General features: G+C 46.8%; 1 protein-coding gene across 1 annotated transcript in view; it reads right to left on the bottom strand.

Moving 5' to 3' along the window:
• The window catches only part of ASH1L (ASH1 like histone lysine methyltransferase), a 135,561-nt gene that overhangs the window by 8,537 nt on the left and 109,888 nt on the right, over positions 1-17,136 (bottom strand). The window contains 8 exon segments of the mRNA XM_060255104.1: positions 324-490; positions 2,143-2,315; positions 6,368-6,506; positions 7,598-7,688; positions 8,098-8,184; positions 10,730-10,978; positions 14,013-14,145; positions 14,272-14,326. Of these exon segments, the coding sequence (XP_060111087.1) occupies positions 324-490; positions 2,143-2,315; positions 6,368-6,506; positions 7,598-7,688; positions 8,098-8,184; positions 10,730-10,978; positions 14,013-14,145; positions 14,272-14,326 (1,094 nt within the window).

Genomic DNA, 17,136 nt, shown 5'->3' with positions numbered 1-17,136 from the left:
ATTCGGGGTATAAGCTTTTTGTATAAAAGCTTATACCCAGAATCAAACTTTGTTGGTCTTAACGGTGCCACTGGATCCATTGTTCTTTGCACAGTATATGATTAGCGTACGGAACTCAACGCCACAAAATATAGCAACGGCCACCAGCTTAAACGGCTGATAAAAGGCCAGCAGGCGAAGTCATGGAGGAAGCGCTGAGTCAGGGCCGGGCCTCGGCTCCCAACAGTTTTACTTCCTCCTTCCAGTAACGGGAGATTGGATTCTTCGTGTCAAAAAGTGCCTCAGTGGCTGCTAACACGGCGCTGGACACAGGAACCCCTTACTGAGAAGTCTCTCTTCGGGGTGAGCCTTTTGGGAAAGTGGTCGAAGGCGTAGGACTTGGTGCACACGGGATAGCGGTTGCGGTGGATCTTGTAGAAGAGATGGGCCGATTTGTCCAGGCGGTAATCGCAGATGTATACGTCTTGCTCCTTCACTCCCTTTGGCCGTCCTGCAATTGTGTGTGTGTGTGGGGGGGGGAGATATTGAGAGTGTTTTCAGAAAAGAAGACAGAGCAGTTGAGCATGGTTTTTTTTCACAGTTTCAGAGAGTAGCTGCATCGGTCAGCAGTACAAGAGCTAGGTTCCAGTCTAATAGCACCTTAGCGACCAACACAATTTTCGGGGTATGAAATTTCAAGAGTCAAAGCTCTGATGGAGGATCTCTGACAGAGAGAGCTCTGGCTCTTGAAACTTGTAACCCCAGAAATCTCGGTCTCAAAAATGCTCCTGGCCTCTGCTACTGCAGACCGACATGGCTACCCATTTGAAACAATCAGATGTTCAGACAGTAAACAGTGGACTCTTCCCTACCCCAGAATCCTTCTTGACAACCAACGACGAGACATCAGATGGCCTGCGTGACCCCCTTGTAGCTCTATGGTTCTATCTGTTCCAAAGCTGTCCTTTCCCAGACCAAGGACCTATAATTCCTCAAGAGGCCTACATTATTTTCAATAGACACTCAGTGCTCTTGCAGTATGTCTGGGACTTCTGGTGATAATTGTTCTAATCTGCCCAGAGCGGAGTGTGTGTTTTTCTCGGTCGGAATTAAAATCAGAGGAAAACTTCATTCTTAACAGCTGAAAAAAACTGTTTTTAGAATATGAGAAGATGATGATGATATCGGATTTATATCCCGCCCACCACTCTGAATTTCAGCATCTCAGAGCAGCTCACAATCTCCTTTGATCTTCCTCCCCCACAACAGACACCCTAAGAGGTGGGTGGGGCTGAAAGGGCTCTCACAGCAGCTGCCCTTTCAAGACAGTTCTGCGAGAGCTATGGCTGACCCAAGGTCATTCCAGCAGGTGCAAGTGGAGGAGCGGGGAATCAAACCCGGTTATCCCAGATAAGAGTCCGCGCACTTAACCACTACAACAAACTGGCTCTCACAGGGAGGCTTGCTTCTGGAGAAGCATACCACTGGAGCTGCTCAACAAATTGTTTATCCAAGCGTATCTCCTCTGATACTATTCTTGGAGAGGCTCTGTACCTGTGGGTTGAAGGAAACTGAAGGAGCAGACCATGCACTTTTATCCTGTAGATTCTACTGTGATTTACGTGCTCCTTACTCGGACCCTATACTGCAATCCCTGGAGGGTAAATCTGATGAATGTAAGATAGTGAGTTTACTAGCCTCCAATAAGGCTGAAACCATCGAAGCGGTGGCAAACTTCCTTTACTGTGCTTACAGGAGGAGAAGTCTGTTTAGAATGATAAATCAATTAATTTTTCGGCTTCCTCGATTTGCTACTGCTGTTATGCTAATAAGGGTTCTGTAGCTGTATCTCCTCCGAGGCACGGTTTCTTCTGCTGTGGATCAGCATCAGGGCTATCGATTTTAGCTTGCCTCCCTGAGGTACACCCTGGATAATGCTGAAGACCTAGTACTTTTTGCTGCCGGATGATCATAGGATTTCCTGGCAACACAACACAAAGGGAAACAACCAACCAATCCAACAGTCCTTCTTAGAACTACCTGACAAGGGGAATAGGAGACTGCATCCAAATCCAACCGTCGTATATTGAGAGTATAAGCAAGTCAATAAAATGCCAATAAAAGAAAATGAAGCTGGCTCAGCAGCCAGATATGCTGACTCACCTTTGCAGTAGGTGTAGAGGTCCAGCACGCAGCACGTCCCCACCACGGCCTCCAAGGGGATGATCTCGTACAGCGGCACCCGAAACAGCTCGTTGTGGTAGAACTTGCGGGAGGGGGAGTGGTGGGTTTCGTGCGGACGGAAATAGTGGTGGCCAAACGCAAACCGCTCCTCTCTGCAATAAAACGGAAGGCAAGGAGTGAGCTTTTACGTTCACAGGTGCCCGGGATGGCAAAGGCCGGCCCGATCTCATCAGATCTCGGAAGCTAAGCAGATTTGGCCTTGGTGAGAACTTGGATGGAAGACCACTAAGGAAGTCCGGAGTGGCTAGGGAAGAAGATATTGGATATTGGATTTATATCCCGCCCTCCACTCCGAAGAGTCTCAGAGCGGCTCACAATCTCCTTTCCCTTCGTCCCCCACAACAGACACCCTGTGAGGTAGATGAAGATATTGGATTTATATCCCACCCTCCACTCCGAAGAGTCTCAGAGCGGCTCACAATCTCCTTTCCCTTCCTCCCCCACAACAGACACCCTGTGAGGTAGATGAAGATATTGGATTTATATCCCGCCCTCCACTCCGAAGAGTCTCAGAGCGGCTCACAATCTCCTTTACCTTCCTCCCCCACAACAGACACCCTGTGAGATGGGTGGGGCTGGAGAGGGCTCTCACAGCAGCTGCCCTTTCAAAGACAACCTCTGCCAGAGCTATGGCTGACCCAAGGCCATTCTAGCAGGTGCAAGTGGAGGAGTGGGGAATCAAACCCGGTTCTCCCAGATAAGAGTCCGCATACTTAACCACTATACCAAACTGGCTCTCCCACTACACCAAACTGGCTCTCCAGGGAGAGGTAAGCAACGGCAACACCACCCCTGCTCATCACTTGATTTAAAAACCCTTCAGGGTCACCACAGGTATGACTTGATGACACTTTCCACCAACAGAGCTAAGCAAGGTCAGACCTGGTCAGTACTTGGACGGGAAACCACTGAGGAAATCCAGGGTTTTTACACAGAGGCACCACCATGTCCTGAACTTCTGCTTTTAGATTACTGGCCAGACATCTCGATGCTAAAATCCAAGAGAGATTTTATTTCCCAGCTACTAGCAGCTGCCAGACATACTACTGCCTCCTGCTGGAAAGATTCAGCTAAACTTACCCTTGAGACATGGTACAATAGAATTTGGAAACTTTCATTATGTCTCAAATTACTCAAAATGTATTCTTTTTAGGAAACTCTTTCCTATCGAAAACTAGCTATATGCAATAATATTGGGATCCAGTTACTGGTTATCTTAAATTCAACAATGTTCTATCAAATCGATCTGGTTATAATATATGGTTGTTTACATAAATGTGTTTATTCTATCCCTTATCAGTATTTTAGATACTGATATTAGCCTATGGATCATAAGCTTTTCATTAACTATTCAGGAAACCTAAAACGTAAATTTCATAAAGATGGAGTCATCAATATATTAATATGTAACTTCCTTTGTGATTTTGTTTGAATGTTGGTTTATGGATACATATGTTGATCTCACACATTAATAATTGTTTGTAATGCTTGGAATGAAACCCCTTATGTTTGTTATGTCAGTTAAGTTTTTTTAAAAAATCAGTAAAATTTAAATCGGAAACCACCATGTTACAGACATCTCCCTCAGTTGATGGTCACAGTCGTAACGATCCCACAGGAAAAATGCAGAATATGGTTTTGAGCAGGGCTTTTCTCATAGCAGGAACTCCTCTGCAAATTAGGCTTCACCCCCCCCCTTCAAATGTAGCCAATCCTCCAAGAGCTTACAGGGCCTATTGTAAGCTCCAAGAGGATTGGCTACATCGGGGAGGTATGGCCTAATATGCAAAGGAGGTCCTGCTACAAAAAAAGCCCTGGTTTTGAGTAGAGAAATCAGCGCTATTTGTGAGACTTGGACAACTTTCCTATTTAGAAACCAATTCTTATTTATCCGCAGCGGAGAAAACCTCTTGAAGGAAAGCCATCAGCAGCTTCCATCAATGCGTCTGAACACTCCTAACAGGAGAATGGAATGAAAGGGGTCAAATAAATTACCATCTGAGTGCAACCTCAGCCCACGTGAACACAAGCAGCCGTGCAAATTACATGGGCAGGCAAGTACATGTACTTTGCATACCTAACTGGTATTGCAAGTGTAGGGTTAAAGGGCACAGAAAAGCAGGAAGTTTTGTGAACAGAATTCCTGACAGAAATGTGGGGGGAGGGGTCAGAAACATGCTGAGAGGCTCCTCCTCATGCCTCAACGCTGCTGTAGGGTTCTGTTCTCCATGCCTGACTTAACCTGAACTTCAGCTTCATATTCTAGAGGCATACAATGCCAAACATATGCAAAATAAAGTCAAAACGCAACTTCAACTATGGTGAGAGAAGGATCTAGGTTTCATTGATGGGGATCAACCAATGCCTGGGCTTGACTGCTTCAAAACGTAGTGGGGAGCATCCCCGCTAATAAAATATAGACGAGACTCACTGGAAAGGACAATAATGCTAGGGAAAGTTGGAGGAAGACACAACGTGAGATGGACGGGCTCTATCAAGGAAGTCGCGGCCCTTGGTGTGCATGACCTGGGTGAGGCTGCCAACGATAGGACAGGACATTTTGGAGGTCATTAATTCACAGGAGGTGACTGGGTGGCAGTTAACACCCCCCCCCCGGTGAATATTCAGGGAGAACTCTTTTTTAAAAATGGTGCGTTTAGCTACGTGAACCCCCACCTGCATTCTGAAGCGGTGGAGTCTAGACCCAGGCTGGCTACCTCAGTGCGTAAGTGAAACATAGAGAAAAGCATAGTTCTCAAAAGATAGAAAAGAAACCAACAAGACAAGGATGAGTGGGAGATTACTGGCGGGGGCAGGTGTGTAAGCAAGCCAGCTTGTCAGCTTGCATATGGAAGGAAGGGAAGGGAAGGGAAGGGAAGGGAAGGGAAGGGAAGGGAAGGGAAGGGAAGGGAAGGGAAGGGAAGGGAAGAAAGAAAGAAAGAAAGAAAGAAAGAAAGAAAGAAAGAAAGAAAGAAAGAAAGAAAGAAAGAAAGAAAGAAAGAAAGAAAGAAAGAAAGAAAGAAAGAAAGAAAGAAAGAAAGAAAGAAAGAAAGAAAGAAAGAAAGAAAGAAAGAAAGAAAGAAAGAAAGAAAGAAAGAAAGAACGAACAGTTTTGTGACCAGCTGCCTCCTGATGCCCTCAGCATCTCAAGGAAGAAGTCTGAGAATATCCTCCAGTGCCATCAAATCGCTTCCAACTGATGATAAGCCTATGAATAAAGGACCTCCAAAACATCCTTCTGTTAACAGCCTTCCTCCTGTTTTGCAAACTGAGCGCTGTGCCTTTCTTGATTGAGTCCATCTATTTCATGCTGGCTCCTCCTCTTTCCCTGCTGCCTCCATCTTTCCCTGGCATCACTGTCCTTTCCAGGGACTCTTGCCTTCTCGTGATGTGACCAACATGTGATCGCTTCGGTTTAGTAATTTTAGCTTCTAGGGAGAGTTCAGGAACCAAGAATCCGCTTATTAGCTTTTTTTTGGTGGTCCATGTTATCTGTAAACTCTCTTCCAACATGACATTCCAAAAGAATCAATATTCCTCCTGTCAGCTTTGCCAGGGCTTTTTTTGTAGCTGGGACTACTTTTGTGTATTAGACTACTTTTGTGTATGTAGCCAATCCTCTAAGACAAGGGTGGGCAAACTGTGGCTCGGGAGCCACATGTGGCTCTTTCACACATATTGTGTGGCTCTTGAAGCTGGCTTGGAGAAGGCATTTCTCTCTTTAAATCGCTTCTCCAAACTAAGCCAGTCAGCAGCTTGAAGAATGCATTAACAGTTGAAGTTGCTTTCTTTCCACCTCTCCCTCCCCTATCAATCTGCCTTCCTTTCTTCCGCTCTCGAACATCTGACGTTCATGTCTTGTAGCTCTTGAACATCTGGCATTTATTCTATGTGGCTGTTATGTTAAGCAAGTTTGGCCACCCCTGCTCTTAGTACAGGGCCTAATGTAAGCCCCAGGAGACTGGCTGCATCAGGGGTGTGTGGCCTAATATGCAAAGGAGTTCCTGCTACAAAAAAAAAGCCCTGAGCTTTGTTCATTATCTGACATTCATATCCGTAAGTATTACATTTACACAAGAATAAACAGGGGCTGAGAAGTCTCGCTTGGGGAGATCTGTACAAACGGTGCTGCTCAAGAGCTTACTTTTCATTCTTCCAGAGTTTTTCAATGCGGAAGATGTCAAGCCTCTCTCGGTTGATGTGGGACAGCAGGCGGTATGACTGCCGGACCGGGTGGCCATCCGGGGTCCTTCGGCTGTCTCTCATCAGGTACACACAGTCACCTGTCAGAAGAACATAAGATGAGCCCTGCTGATAGCCTATTTAGTCCAGCATCCTGTCTCACACAGTGCCCAACCAGTTCCTCGGGACAGCCAACAACAGGGCACAGAGGCTGAGGCCTTCCTCTGATATTGCCTCCAGGCTCTGTCAACAACAGAACAAACCAAAGAATCACAGAGCTGGAAGGGACCTCCAGGGTCATCTAGTCCAACCCCCTGAACAATGCAGGAAATTCACAAATACCTCCCCCCTCCAAACACGTACATCCCCAGTGACCCCTGCTCCTTGCCCAAAAGTTGTAAAAAAAAACCTCCAGGATCCCTTGCCAAAATGGCCTGGAGGAAAAACTGTTGACTGACCCCAAAGTGTCAATCAGTGTTTCCCTGTGCGTGTAAGAAAGGGCCGCAAGAACTAAATCGTTTCAACACAGCAGAAAACATATGCAAAACCTTAACAAATGGAGAACCAATTAGGGAAAACGTATTTAGAACGTTTACATCTCGCCATCCCCACAGGCTTGGAGGCAGCTGATGCAAAAATGAAAAAAACAGCCAACTGCAGCAATTTAAAGTTCTACACCTTCACCTCTTCCAAATTCCACTCAGTTGCAAACGTCAAGGCATGCAGGGGTCTCCGCCAGGAGAGTGGTACATGTGGATGCGTGTGCAACGGCATGCCCCCATATCGCTTTGCAAGAACTCTTCTAATAATCACAGCGTCCAAGGTCTGTTAAAGAGCTGGAACAGGTTTCTAGCTTTTGGAGTGGTGGAGGTATCTACAGGGAGGGGCCACGGTTCATGCAGCAGAGCACACGCTTCGTACGCAAAAGGTTTCAGGCTCGATCCCTGCACCGCCAATTTAAAAAGGGTTCTCAAACCATCAGGTGACAGGAAGAACGTCTTGGAGAACTGTTGCCGCTCAGAGTAGACAATGCTGCGCTACAGGAATAGCGGTCTAACGTGGGATGAGACAAGAGTTCACGCCTGTCTCAATACCCCTTGCCAGTGAGCGTGCAAAGCTCCAGGACTTCAGGAGATATTCAAGCGTCCTCTGGGGAACCTCTCACCGAATCCCAGAGAGAGCAGATGCCTACCTTGGCGAAGCAAGAGGTCATCTCGTAAAAGACAGATGAAATAAACGCAACCGGGCTGGGCATAATGAGGTCGAGGAATCATAGGTACCTCCTGAGAAAGGAAAGAGAAAGAAGGTTAGAAGTACCATCCCCAAGGAAGTCAAGTAGGATACAGAAGAGGCACTTAAAATATCTGGGGGGAGGTTAGCTGAAGAATTAGACAAGGTCTCAAGTCTCCACAATGTATGACAGAAACACAGTGGTATAGGAAGGCCTGCCTTTTACCTTCCCCTAACTGAGGATACATTGCCTTTACACCAGTGAAACCGATGTACTGCCCTGAGGAACCAGGGGGATTGCAGTTTTGCAAGAGCGCCAGAAATTCTGATGGCCACAGAACTACAAATCCTTGAGCGAAAACACTGAAAATGTTCCTCTCCAGTTCTTCATATGCAAAAAAGCGAAGGCAAGCCATTAGGCTGTCAAATCGCCTTGAGTCTAGACAACTGAAGACTTCTTACCCTGTCCACTGTGCGAGGTTCGCACTGCTCGCACAAGTAGTGCTCGACATCGGAGTTCACCCCCATGCAGTCGCAGTGCTGCCAAACCTGTCAGGGGAAACAGATTAGATTAGATAAAGTGGTACAGGAAATCCATCCCTTCAACGAGCACCAGAACAGAAAAGAAGGGAAACTGTAAGCAGCTGTGTTAGCTGTGCAGCTGTAGGTAGTTGCGTTGGCCCTTTACTGGAACCAACCAAAATAAGGTAATGCCATGTGCAAGCCTCTAAGTTCTCCAGAACTCTTCATCAGGCTGCCTGAGGAGGTCAGGACGACACCTGTTCTCCTTGGCTTTCCACAAATCATGAAAAATGTAATTACTTAAGAGGGCTTTTCTATGCAGGCTACAGGGTAGCAGGGCACAAAAGGCTTTACAAACTGACTTGGATAAATAAATAGGGGACTGTGGTCTGTATCCCTGTTGTACAGCTTGCTGTGGGTTGGATCCTATGGTGTAATAACGTCTTCTGTTAACTCTTAAGCTTTTCTTCATGTCTGATTGTCAGAGTTCTGCTTGGTTCTGCAACCCAATTCCTATTTTATCATTTATTGACTGTCCCATCTTGTTCACTGTATTTTGACTCACTCTGTGTAATCTGCCTTGGGTCCCGGTGAGAAAGGTGAGCCATAAATAATGTAAATAAAGGATTTTTTAAAAAAAAGAAAGGAGGGGAAAAGGATAAAAAGCAGAGCCTCATCAAAATATCTGACAGAGCTTTGCAGATTTCCGAGGGTGGCATGAAGGAGCCTGCAGGTAGGCAACAGAGAGACCACCTGTCTGCCTGGAGGAGTCCCGCACACTTTGGTGCTGACTCCATTCACAGCAGTTGGAGAGCCAGTTTGGTGTAGTGGTTAAGTGTGCGGACTCTTATCTGGGAGAACCGAGTTTGATTCCCCACTCCTCCACTTGCAGCTGCTGGAATGGCCTTGGGTCAGCCAGAGCTCTCGTAGGAGTTATCCTTGAAAGGGCAGCTGCTGTGAGAGCCCTCTCAGCCCCACCCACCTCACAGGGTGTCTGTTGTGGGGGGAGAAGATATAGGAGATTGATTCAGAGAGAAGGGCGGGATATAAATCTGCAATTCTTCAGTTCTTCTTCTAGTCAGTACCAGGCAAGGTAGACGCAGCACAAGGCATCTTCGTGGGAGGGGCTGTGGTTTAGCGGACAAGCCTCTGCTCGGCATGCAGAAGGTTCCAGGTCCAATCCCTGACATCTCCAGTTAAAAGGACCAGGCAATAGGTGATGGGAGAGGCCTCTGCCTGAGACCCAGAAGACCCACTGCCAGTCTGAGTAGACAATACTGACTTTGACGGACCCTGGGTCTGATTCAGTACAAGACCAGCTTCATGTGTTCTCCCTTGGCCCCCTTCCCAAAGGAGGTACGACTGGAAGTTATCAGGGAGAGAGACATGATTACCCCACTGCAGGGTGAAGCTGGGGATGGGCAGATAATTTGTTTTTTTTCCTTTAGATATGGAGGAGTACCAACACCACAGACATTCAACCCAGAGGTTGGAAATGTTGGATACCGTAGCTTTGCAAGAAAGATGATCTGGGAGGGAAAAGATGAAGAAAATTCTCTCACTGGGGGTGGGGGGTGGGCAGCTGAGCTTCTTTGGCCCTTGATTGCTTCTTTGGCCCTTGATTTGGCCCTGAGCTTCTTTGGCCCTTGATTTGTTTCATTTTATATAGGGCCTCTCTTCTTCTCCCTCTGACCTGGGCTTGGAGCTGTAGCAAGTTACCATTTTGGGGGGTTAAATCTGTTCACACTAAGTTAAATGTACCTAACATAACTATGTCACGTCAGCTGTACTTCTATGGATGGAAGTAAAATTTCTTTCTCTTGTTACCACTGCAGTCAGATCATCTATGTAATCTGTTTGGAACAGCATTTTCCCCTTAACTGGGAAATGTGGAGGATCAGGGATACCGTGAAAAGCTTCTGTGCTTCCGGGGCGTTATTGATCTCTTATCTTTTTTTTACATTTAATCCAACAGACGTTTGCTGTCACGGGAAGAAAATGCTAGCCACCTTTCTAGTCCTGACTGATATTTGGGTAGGAGGGACAGAAACAGCCAGACCTTAAATTATTAGTTATGGGGTTAGGGGAGGGGATTGCCCAAAAGACAGTTTTGTGGAACAGAGATGCTAAGACCCCTCCTTGTCCAGGGCTCAGGGTGGCTCTCTCCTCCAAATCTGGGCAGCCTCGCCTGCTGTCTGAGTGAGGGGATCCAGCAAGCCTTGCTCAGTTATCCTCCCACACTGACGGGCAACTGTAATTTCTAGAGTGCCTCACAGGAAGGAAGACGAGCCAGCCGGTGTGGCATTGAAACCTGACAACCTGCCGGCGTTCCTCCTTAAAGACAGAGAGATGTAAGGAGGCCCTCGAGGTACCCATGTCAGAACTGCAGCTCCCGTTCAGCAAGATGGTTTCTGCGTCTCAATGGGAGTTTGCCTTAAAAACTGGGTGCTCCCTGATATTGGTTCATTCGAACCAATTTCTTGAAACAAGAAATCTGGCCCGTGCAGCAAGAACGCAGCCCATCTCCCAAGGGTGAGAAGAGCGAGGAGCAGGCTCTGCTGAGGGGCCTTACCATGCACTTGTCGCACTGGATCATGAGCCCTTCGTCTTTGTACAAGCCGCAGATGCACCGGATGACGTCCTCGTCTTTCTCGTGCCCGCTCTCCTTCTCGCACATGGAGGTCTCGCTGCTGTCTGCCTCACTCGCCGTCTCCCCCACAATCTCGTCGATCTGGGCGGCCGCCTCGTGGCGGGCGTTGTAATACGCCTTCCGAAGCCGGCAGACGTCCCGCCCGATGGGTGACTTCCTACCGTAGTATTTCTGAGAGCACAACAGAAAGACGACGATATAACACATAAAAGGAACTTTTTCTTCACTCAAAGAGTCATTGACATGTTGAGTTCGCTGCTGCTTGAAATGGGGGCAGCTACACGCACAGACAGCTTCAAGAGGAGATTGGATAAACATACGGAGCAGAGGTCCATCAGTGGTTCTCAGCCACAAGGTGTAGATGGAACCCTCTGTCTGGAGCAAAGATGCCCTGAGTTCTTGGTGCTTGGGGGGGGCACAATGAGAGGGCTTCTGGTCCTCCCGATGACACCTGGGTTTTGGCCACTATGTGACACAGAGTGTTGGACTGGATGGGCCATTGGCCTGATCCAACACGGCTTCTCTTACATTCTTAACAAGTCATTCCTCCTTTGCATTGGAATGAAATGGACAAGCTTACAAGAATCTTAAAAGAACAAGATTTAGAGAAGTTCAAAAGTGAGTGGGGAAAGTTTCAAAAGCATATTGAAAAACAATGGAACGTTAAAGGACATTTGGCGATCTTTGACAACGGTTAATCTCTAAGGAAACTTTATATGGATTATAATAAAGAAAGAGTTTATTAGATTATATTTTTTTCGTTTCTTTGAGAATGACTAAAAAAGACTACTATGAAGTTGGATTACAAATATGTTTTTTTTCCTTTTCTTTTTAATGTCTTTTTTTCATGAAGAAAGATTCTTTAATAGACAGAATTTGTTACCTTTTAACAATTTAAATAAAATGGCAATAGGGAAGGGTTTGTAAAGGGGGTTGGCACTGCCGGGGGTCACCAAAAGGGGGGGAGGGGTGGAGAAAATGTAATGTATGTGTATTAATTTTTAATAACAAATGATAATATGATATTACAATATTTTACATTATTGTGTTTAAAACAATTTTATTGGTAACATATGGTAATAAATCCATATCTTACATTTTTTTTTAAAGCTTCTTTTATCTACCCCATATATTACTTTCTACCCCCCTCTTCCCCTCCCGTTACTTGACCCCCACCGGTGTTATTTACTTAAAATGCAAATATTTAAAGGTACCCTTAACTATTAAAACAAAAATTTATATTCTTCTTTTTAAAACGTAATCATTATCAAAGATTGCCTAATGTCCTTTTATTTTCCACTCTTTTTCTACATATCTTCTAAACGTTTTCCCATTCCGTCTTTAAAATTTCTAAATCATAGTCTCTTAATATTCTTGTTAATTTGTCCATTTCACTCCATGTCATAACTTTTATAATCCAATCCCATTTCTCTGGTATTTTTTCTTGCTTCCACAACTGCGCATACAATGTCCTAGCGGCTGAGAGCAAGTACCAGATTAAAGTTCTATCTTCTTTTGGAAATTTTTACATTAGAATAAATTGTTTTAAATGACAAGTCGTTCCTCCAGAGTGTTCTCTCTGTTCCCCATGACTTCCCCCCTTAATCTTTACCCCTGGGAAATCTTTAGCTCATGTCCCTCCCTCTCCCCCTGCTTTGGATAACTGTCTTCCGATGCAACCATTAATAATATTTTGTTAAAGCCTCCTTTCCTTGATTTGCAAGACAGACTGCAATTCCGTGAGAGTGGAGCAGCGCCACAGAATGGAGTATAGCACACAACATTCAACTTGTACTGGGTAGCCATAGAAGGGCAAGATTAGAGTCCAGTAGCCCCATGACGCAGAGTGGTAAAGCTGCAGTACTGCAGTCTGAGCAATCTGTACACAACCTGAGTTCGATCCCGGCGGAAGTTGGGTTCAGGTAGCCGGCTGAAGGTTGGCTCAGCCTTCCATTCTCCTGAGGTCAGTCAAATGAGTACCCAGCTTGCTGGGGGGAAAGCGTAGACGACTGGGGAAGGCAATGGCAAACCACCCCGTTAAAAAGTGATGCGATGTCACCCGAGTTGGAAACGACTGGTGATTGCACAGAGGACTACCTTGACCTTTTAGCCCCTTTAAAGACCAACACAATTTTCAGAGTAGAAGCCTTGATTCTCAAAAGTTTATGCCATGGAAATCTTGTTGGTCACTAAGGTGCTACTGGACTTGAATCTTGCTGTAGGCAAGACTTCCTGAAATCTTAGGTGCCTAAGAGGAATGGCTGGCTAAGATTTGCAGCAGTCAGAGGGTGGGCTGAGTTCTAGGACCCAGCCCTGCTCCATGATTATGCACGCAAGAACTGTCAAGTTGCAACTGATTTATGGCAACTACAAGTGGTTTTTCAAGGTACGTGAGAAGCAGAGGTGATTCGCCATGGCCTTCCTCTGTAGAACCTTCCTTGGTGGTCTCCCATCCAAGTCTTTTTTTGTAGCAGGAGCGCCTTTGCATATTAGGCCACACCCCCTCTGATGTAACCAATCCTCTAAGAGCTTACAGGGGTCTTAATACAGGGCCTACTGTAAGTTCCAGGAGGATTGGCTACATCGGGGTGTGTGGTCTAATGTGCAAAGGAGTTCCTGCTACAAAAAAAGCTCCCATCCAAGTACCAACCCTGCTTGGCTCCCACGGTTGGGTTGTCCGATACTACCTTCCCCTTCTGGCTCCATGATTAGACAGAATAGATCATGCATGATATAAATTAGGCACATTACATATTTAACCTGTCCATTTTGTGTGGGTCGCAGAATTCAACCTCTTTTTTTGGGGGGGGGGGGTACGTGTGCTGATTTCTTTTAAACACCAGCTCTGACACAAACCAGAACAGAAGCATGGGACAAACTACCCTCTTTGGGGAGCCATTTCTCCCTGCCCCAACTGCTTTCGACCAGCTTAGCTACCTAAGCCGAAGGGGCAGGCAGGAAGAGAGGCAAAGAAGTCAGGCCCAGAAAAAGTACTGGGCGCTGCTGTGCAGTATAGCAGGGTGCTCTCGATGCACCCTGTTATTGCACAGCAGGCAGGACCAAGATGTGGGGGACAGGATGAGACCAGGGCTCCTCCCACCAGGAGCGACAATCTTTGCTTGCAGAGCGAGCTGGAGGGGCAACCCACTCCCTCCCTCCTCCATGGACGAAGGTCAGAACCTTCCCCCGCTGCACCCAGCCTCACCTCAGCGTTGCGGAAGACCTTCAGCATGTCACTGTCGAAAGCTTCTACGGTTTTGTAGTAGCCCGTCAGGATCTGCTTCTCGATGGTGGCGAGGTCGAGGGGGTCAGAGATCTTCTCGTAGTACTCTGCATTCCTGAATCGGAGGGGGCCGGGAAACATGCTGCGTTACTGCCAGGTGCCGAAACAACCTCCTAGTAGCCCCGGAAGAGCCCAGGGCTCCTCTCTCCCTCCTGCCCCTTCCCCACAGACAAAGACCTACTTTTTCTTCGGGGGTAGATTCAGCAGAGGAGCAGCGAGCGCCTGCCGGGAGGAATCTGCAAGGGAAGCAGAGAACGGCTGTCACCACAGGAAGGCTCTCGGGTTTGGGGACAGGAAACTGCTGGATGGCTTGTTCTATTTTTTTTTTGGGGGGGGGAGCAAAGGGAGACACCCCCTTCCAGCTCACAGAAGAAGAAGACGACCATAGGTTTATACCCCGCCCTTCTCTCTGAATCAGAGTCTCAGAGCAGCTTACAATCTCCTTTATCTTCTTCCCCCACAACAAGCACCCTGTGAGGTAGGTGGGGCTGAGAGAGCTCTCCCAGAAGCTGCCCTTTCAAAGACAGCTGTGCGACTGCGAGAGCTATGGCTGACCCAAGCCATTCCAGCAGCTGCAAGTGGAGGAGTGGGGAATCACACCCTGTTCTCCCAGATAAGAGTTCTGCACACTTAACCACTGCACCAAACAAACCTGTATCTTGCCCAGATCTCCCTCTCCCCTAGTCCACGAATGAACACGCGTGCCAACAAGCTGCAACCCGCTCACAGCAGTGCATTCACGGGTGCTCAAGGCAAGAGATGTTTAGAGGCTGCTTGACATTTGCTGACCTCTGTGTAGTGACCCTGGACTTCCCTGGTGGTCTCCCAGCCAAATAGTAACCAGGGCCAGCCCTGCTTAGCTACCCAGCTCTGACGAGCATGAACAGCTAGCCTGTTCAAGCCTCTGCCCCCTAGTCCATAAGGAGGGAACAAAAAGAAATGGGTGAGGGCCACTGACTGCTATTCCTTGAGAGGACCCAAAAAGATAAAAGGTGGCGGTGCTAGGCGGTGGGGGGGGACGATGTAAATATATAAGTCGACCAGAAAAAACTACAATACCGTGCAAACCATGTACAAATTAATAAATTGGACTCATAATTCATAATAAAATACATAGTCCATACATTGCAAAATCATATATTGTTGACTCTTGAAAACTAACCAGTTCAATTTTTCGTATGATTTACAGTGGACCTGCTCACTAGCCATTTCTAGCATTCTCCGTCATGAACTGTATGACAGGTTATAATCAACATACGATTTGTAATTCAGCATACGATTTATAATCCAATATTATTATTATTCCGGATTTACATCCCGCCCTTCCCACGAGTGGCTCAGGGCGGCTTACAACAACCAATAAAACAATAAAATCGGAACAAAGTAATTACATTTAAAATCAAGCATTTAAAAACCTAAAAACCTTAAAATTTTTAGCACTAAAACTATACAGTAATCACAGAGAGCTAGAAAGCTACATTTATCCAGTCAGGCGTAGGCTAGCCGGAAGAGGGTCGTCTTACAGGCCCTGCGGAACTGAGTAAGATCCCGCAGGGCCCTCACCTCTTCCGGTAGCTGGTTCCACCACATGATACGACAGGTTAGAATCCAGGTTACAATCCTACAGTTGTGGCGAATTGTAGGCTTTGTTATCAGTGCAAGTGTCAGTACATCTCATTCACAATGGAGAACACTAGAAATGGCTAGGGAGCGTGCCCAGCGTAAATCGCATTCTGTCTACACAGGGCTTTTTTTGTATAAAAAGCTCAGCAAGAACTCATTGGCGTATTAAGCCACACCCCCTGATGTCACTATTGATCACAACAGGGATTTTTCCACAGAAAAGCTTGGCAAGAACTCATTTGTATATTAGGCCACACCCTCCTGCCACCAAACCAGCTGGAACTGCGTTCCCGCTCCTGTGTCTACACCACGTATTCATAGGATTTGATGACTCTGTTGGGTTATAACCTGTCATATGGTTCGTGATGAAGAGTGCTGGAAACAGCTGGTGAACATGGTCAGGGACCTGCATATCTACGGTCAGGGACCTGCATATCTACGGGATCGCCTTTCCCCGCATATCCCCCAGAGAGCACTGCGTTCAGGGGCAAAAAACCTACTCTCAGTCCCCGGACCAAAAGAAGCCAGGCTATGCAGGACAAGATCTAGGGCTTTTTCGGTGGCAGCACCAGAGCTTTGGAACGCTCTTCCAGAAGCCATACGGGCCCTGCGGGATCTGTCTGCGTTCCGCAGGGCCTGTAAGACCGAGTTGTTCAAGCAGGCTTTTGATGCTTGACGAAAAGATGGCTGCCACCGGACATCACACAGAAATCCGGTGATCGCTGCTTGGAATTTAACGCCGCTTATAATATATGGATTCAGCACTATATAATGGTTTTAAATTTGTAATTGTAATATGCTTTTAAACTGGAAAATGTAAATTATGGTTTTATATATTTTATTAGTTTAATTGTGTAGATGATACTGTGAGCCGCCCTGAGTCCGCTTGCGGAGAGGGCGGGATATAAGTCAAATGTAATAAATAAATAAATAAACATGCCCACCATAGGTCAGATGAAAAAACTTACTCTTGAAAACAAGCGTCAACACTATATGATTTTGCACTTTATGGACTATACAGACTATGTCAGTTTGGTGTAGTGCCAGTTTGGTGTAGTGGTTAAGTGTGCGGACTCTTATCTGGCAGAACCGGGGTTTGATTCCCCACTCCTCCACTTGCACCTGCTGGAATTGCCTTGGGTCAGCCATTGCTCTGGCAGAGCTGTCCTTGAAAGGGCAGCTGCTGTGAGAGTCCTCTCAGCCCCACCCACCTCACAGGGTGTCTGTTGTGGGGGGAGGTAAAGGAGATTGTAAGTGGACTCTTATCTGGGAGAACCAGGTTTGATTCCCCACTTCTCCACTTGCAGTTGCTGGAATGGCCTTGGGTCAGTCATAGCTCTCGCAGGAGTTGTCTTTGAAAGGGCAGCTACTGTGAGAGCCCTCTCAGCCCCACCCACCTCACAGGGTGTCCGTTGTGAGGGGA

The sequence above is a fragment of the Heteronotia binoei genome, chromosome 1, assembly GCF_032191835.1.
Source record: "Heteronotia binoei isolate CCM8104 ecotype False Entrance Well chromosome 1, APGP_CSIRO_Hbin_v1, whole genome shotgun sequence".
Taxonomy (NCBI): Eukaryota; Metazoa; Chordata; class Lepidosauria; order Squamata; family Gekkonidae; genus Heteronotia; species Heteronotia binoei.
This window is presented reverse-complemented; position numbering and strand designations above follow the sequence as displayed.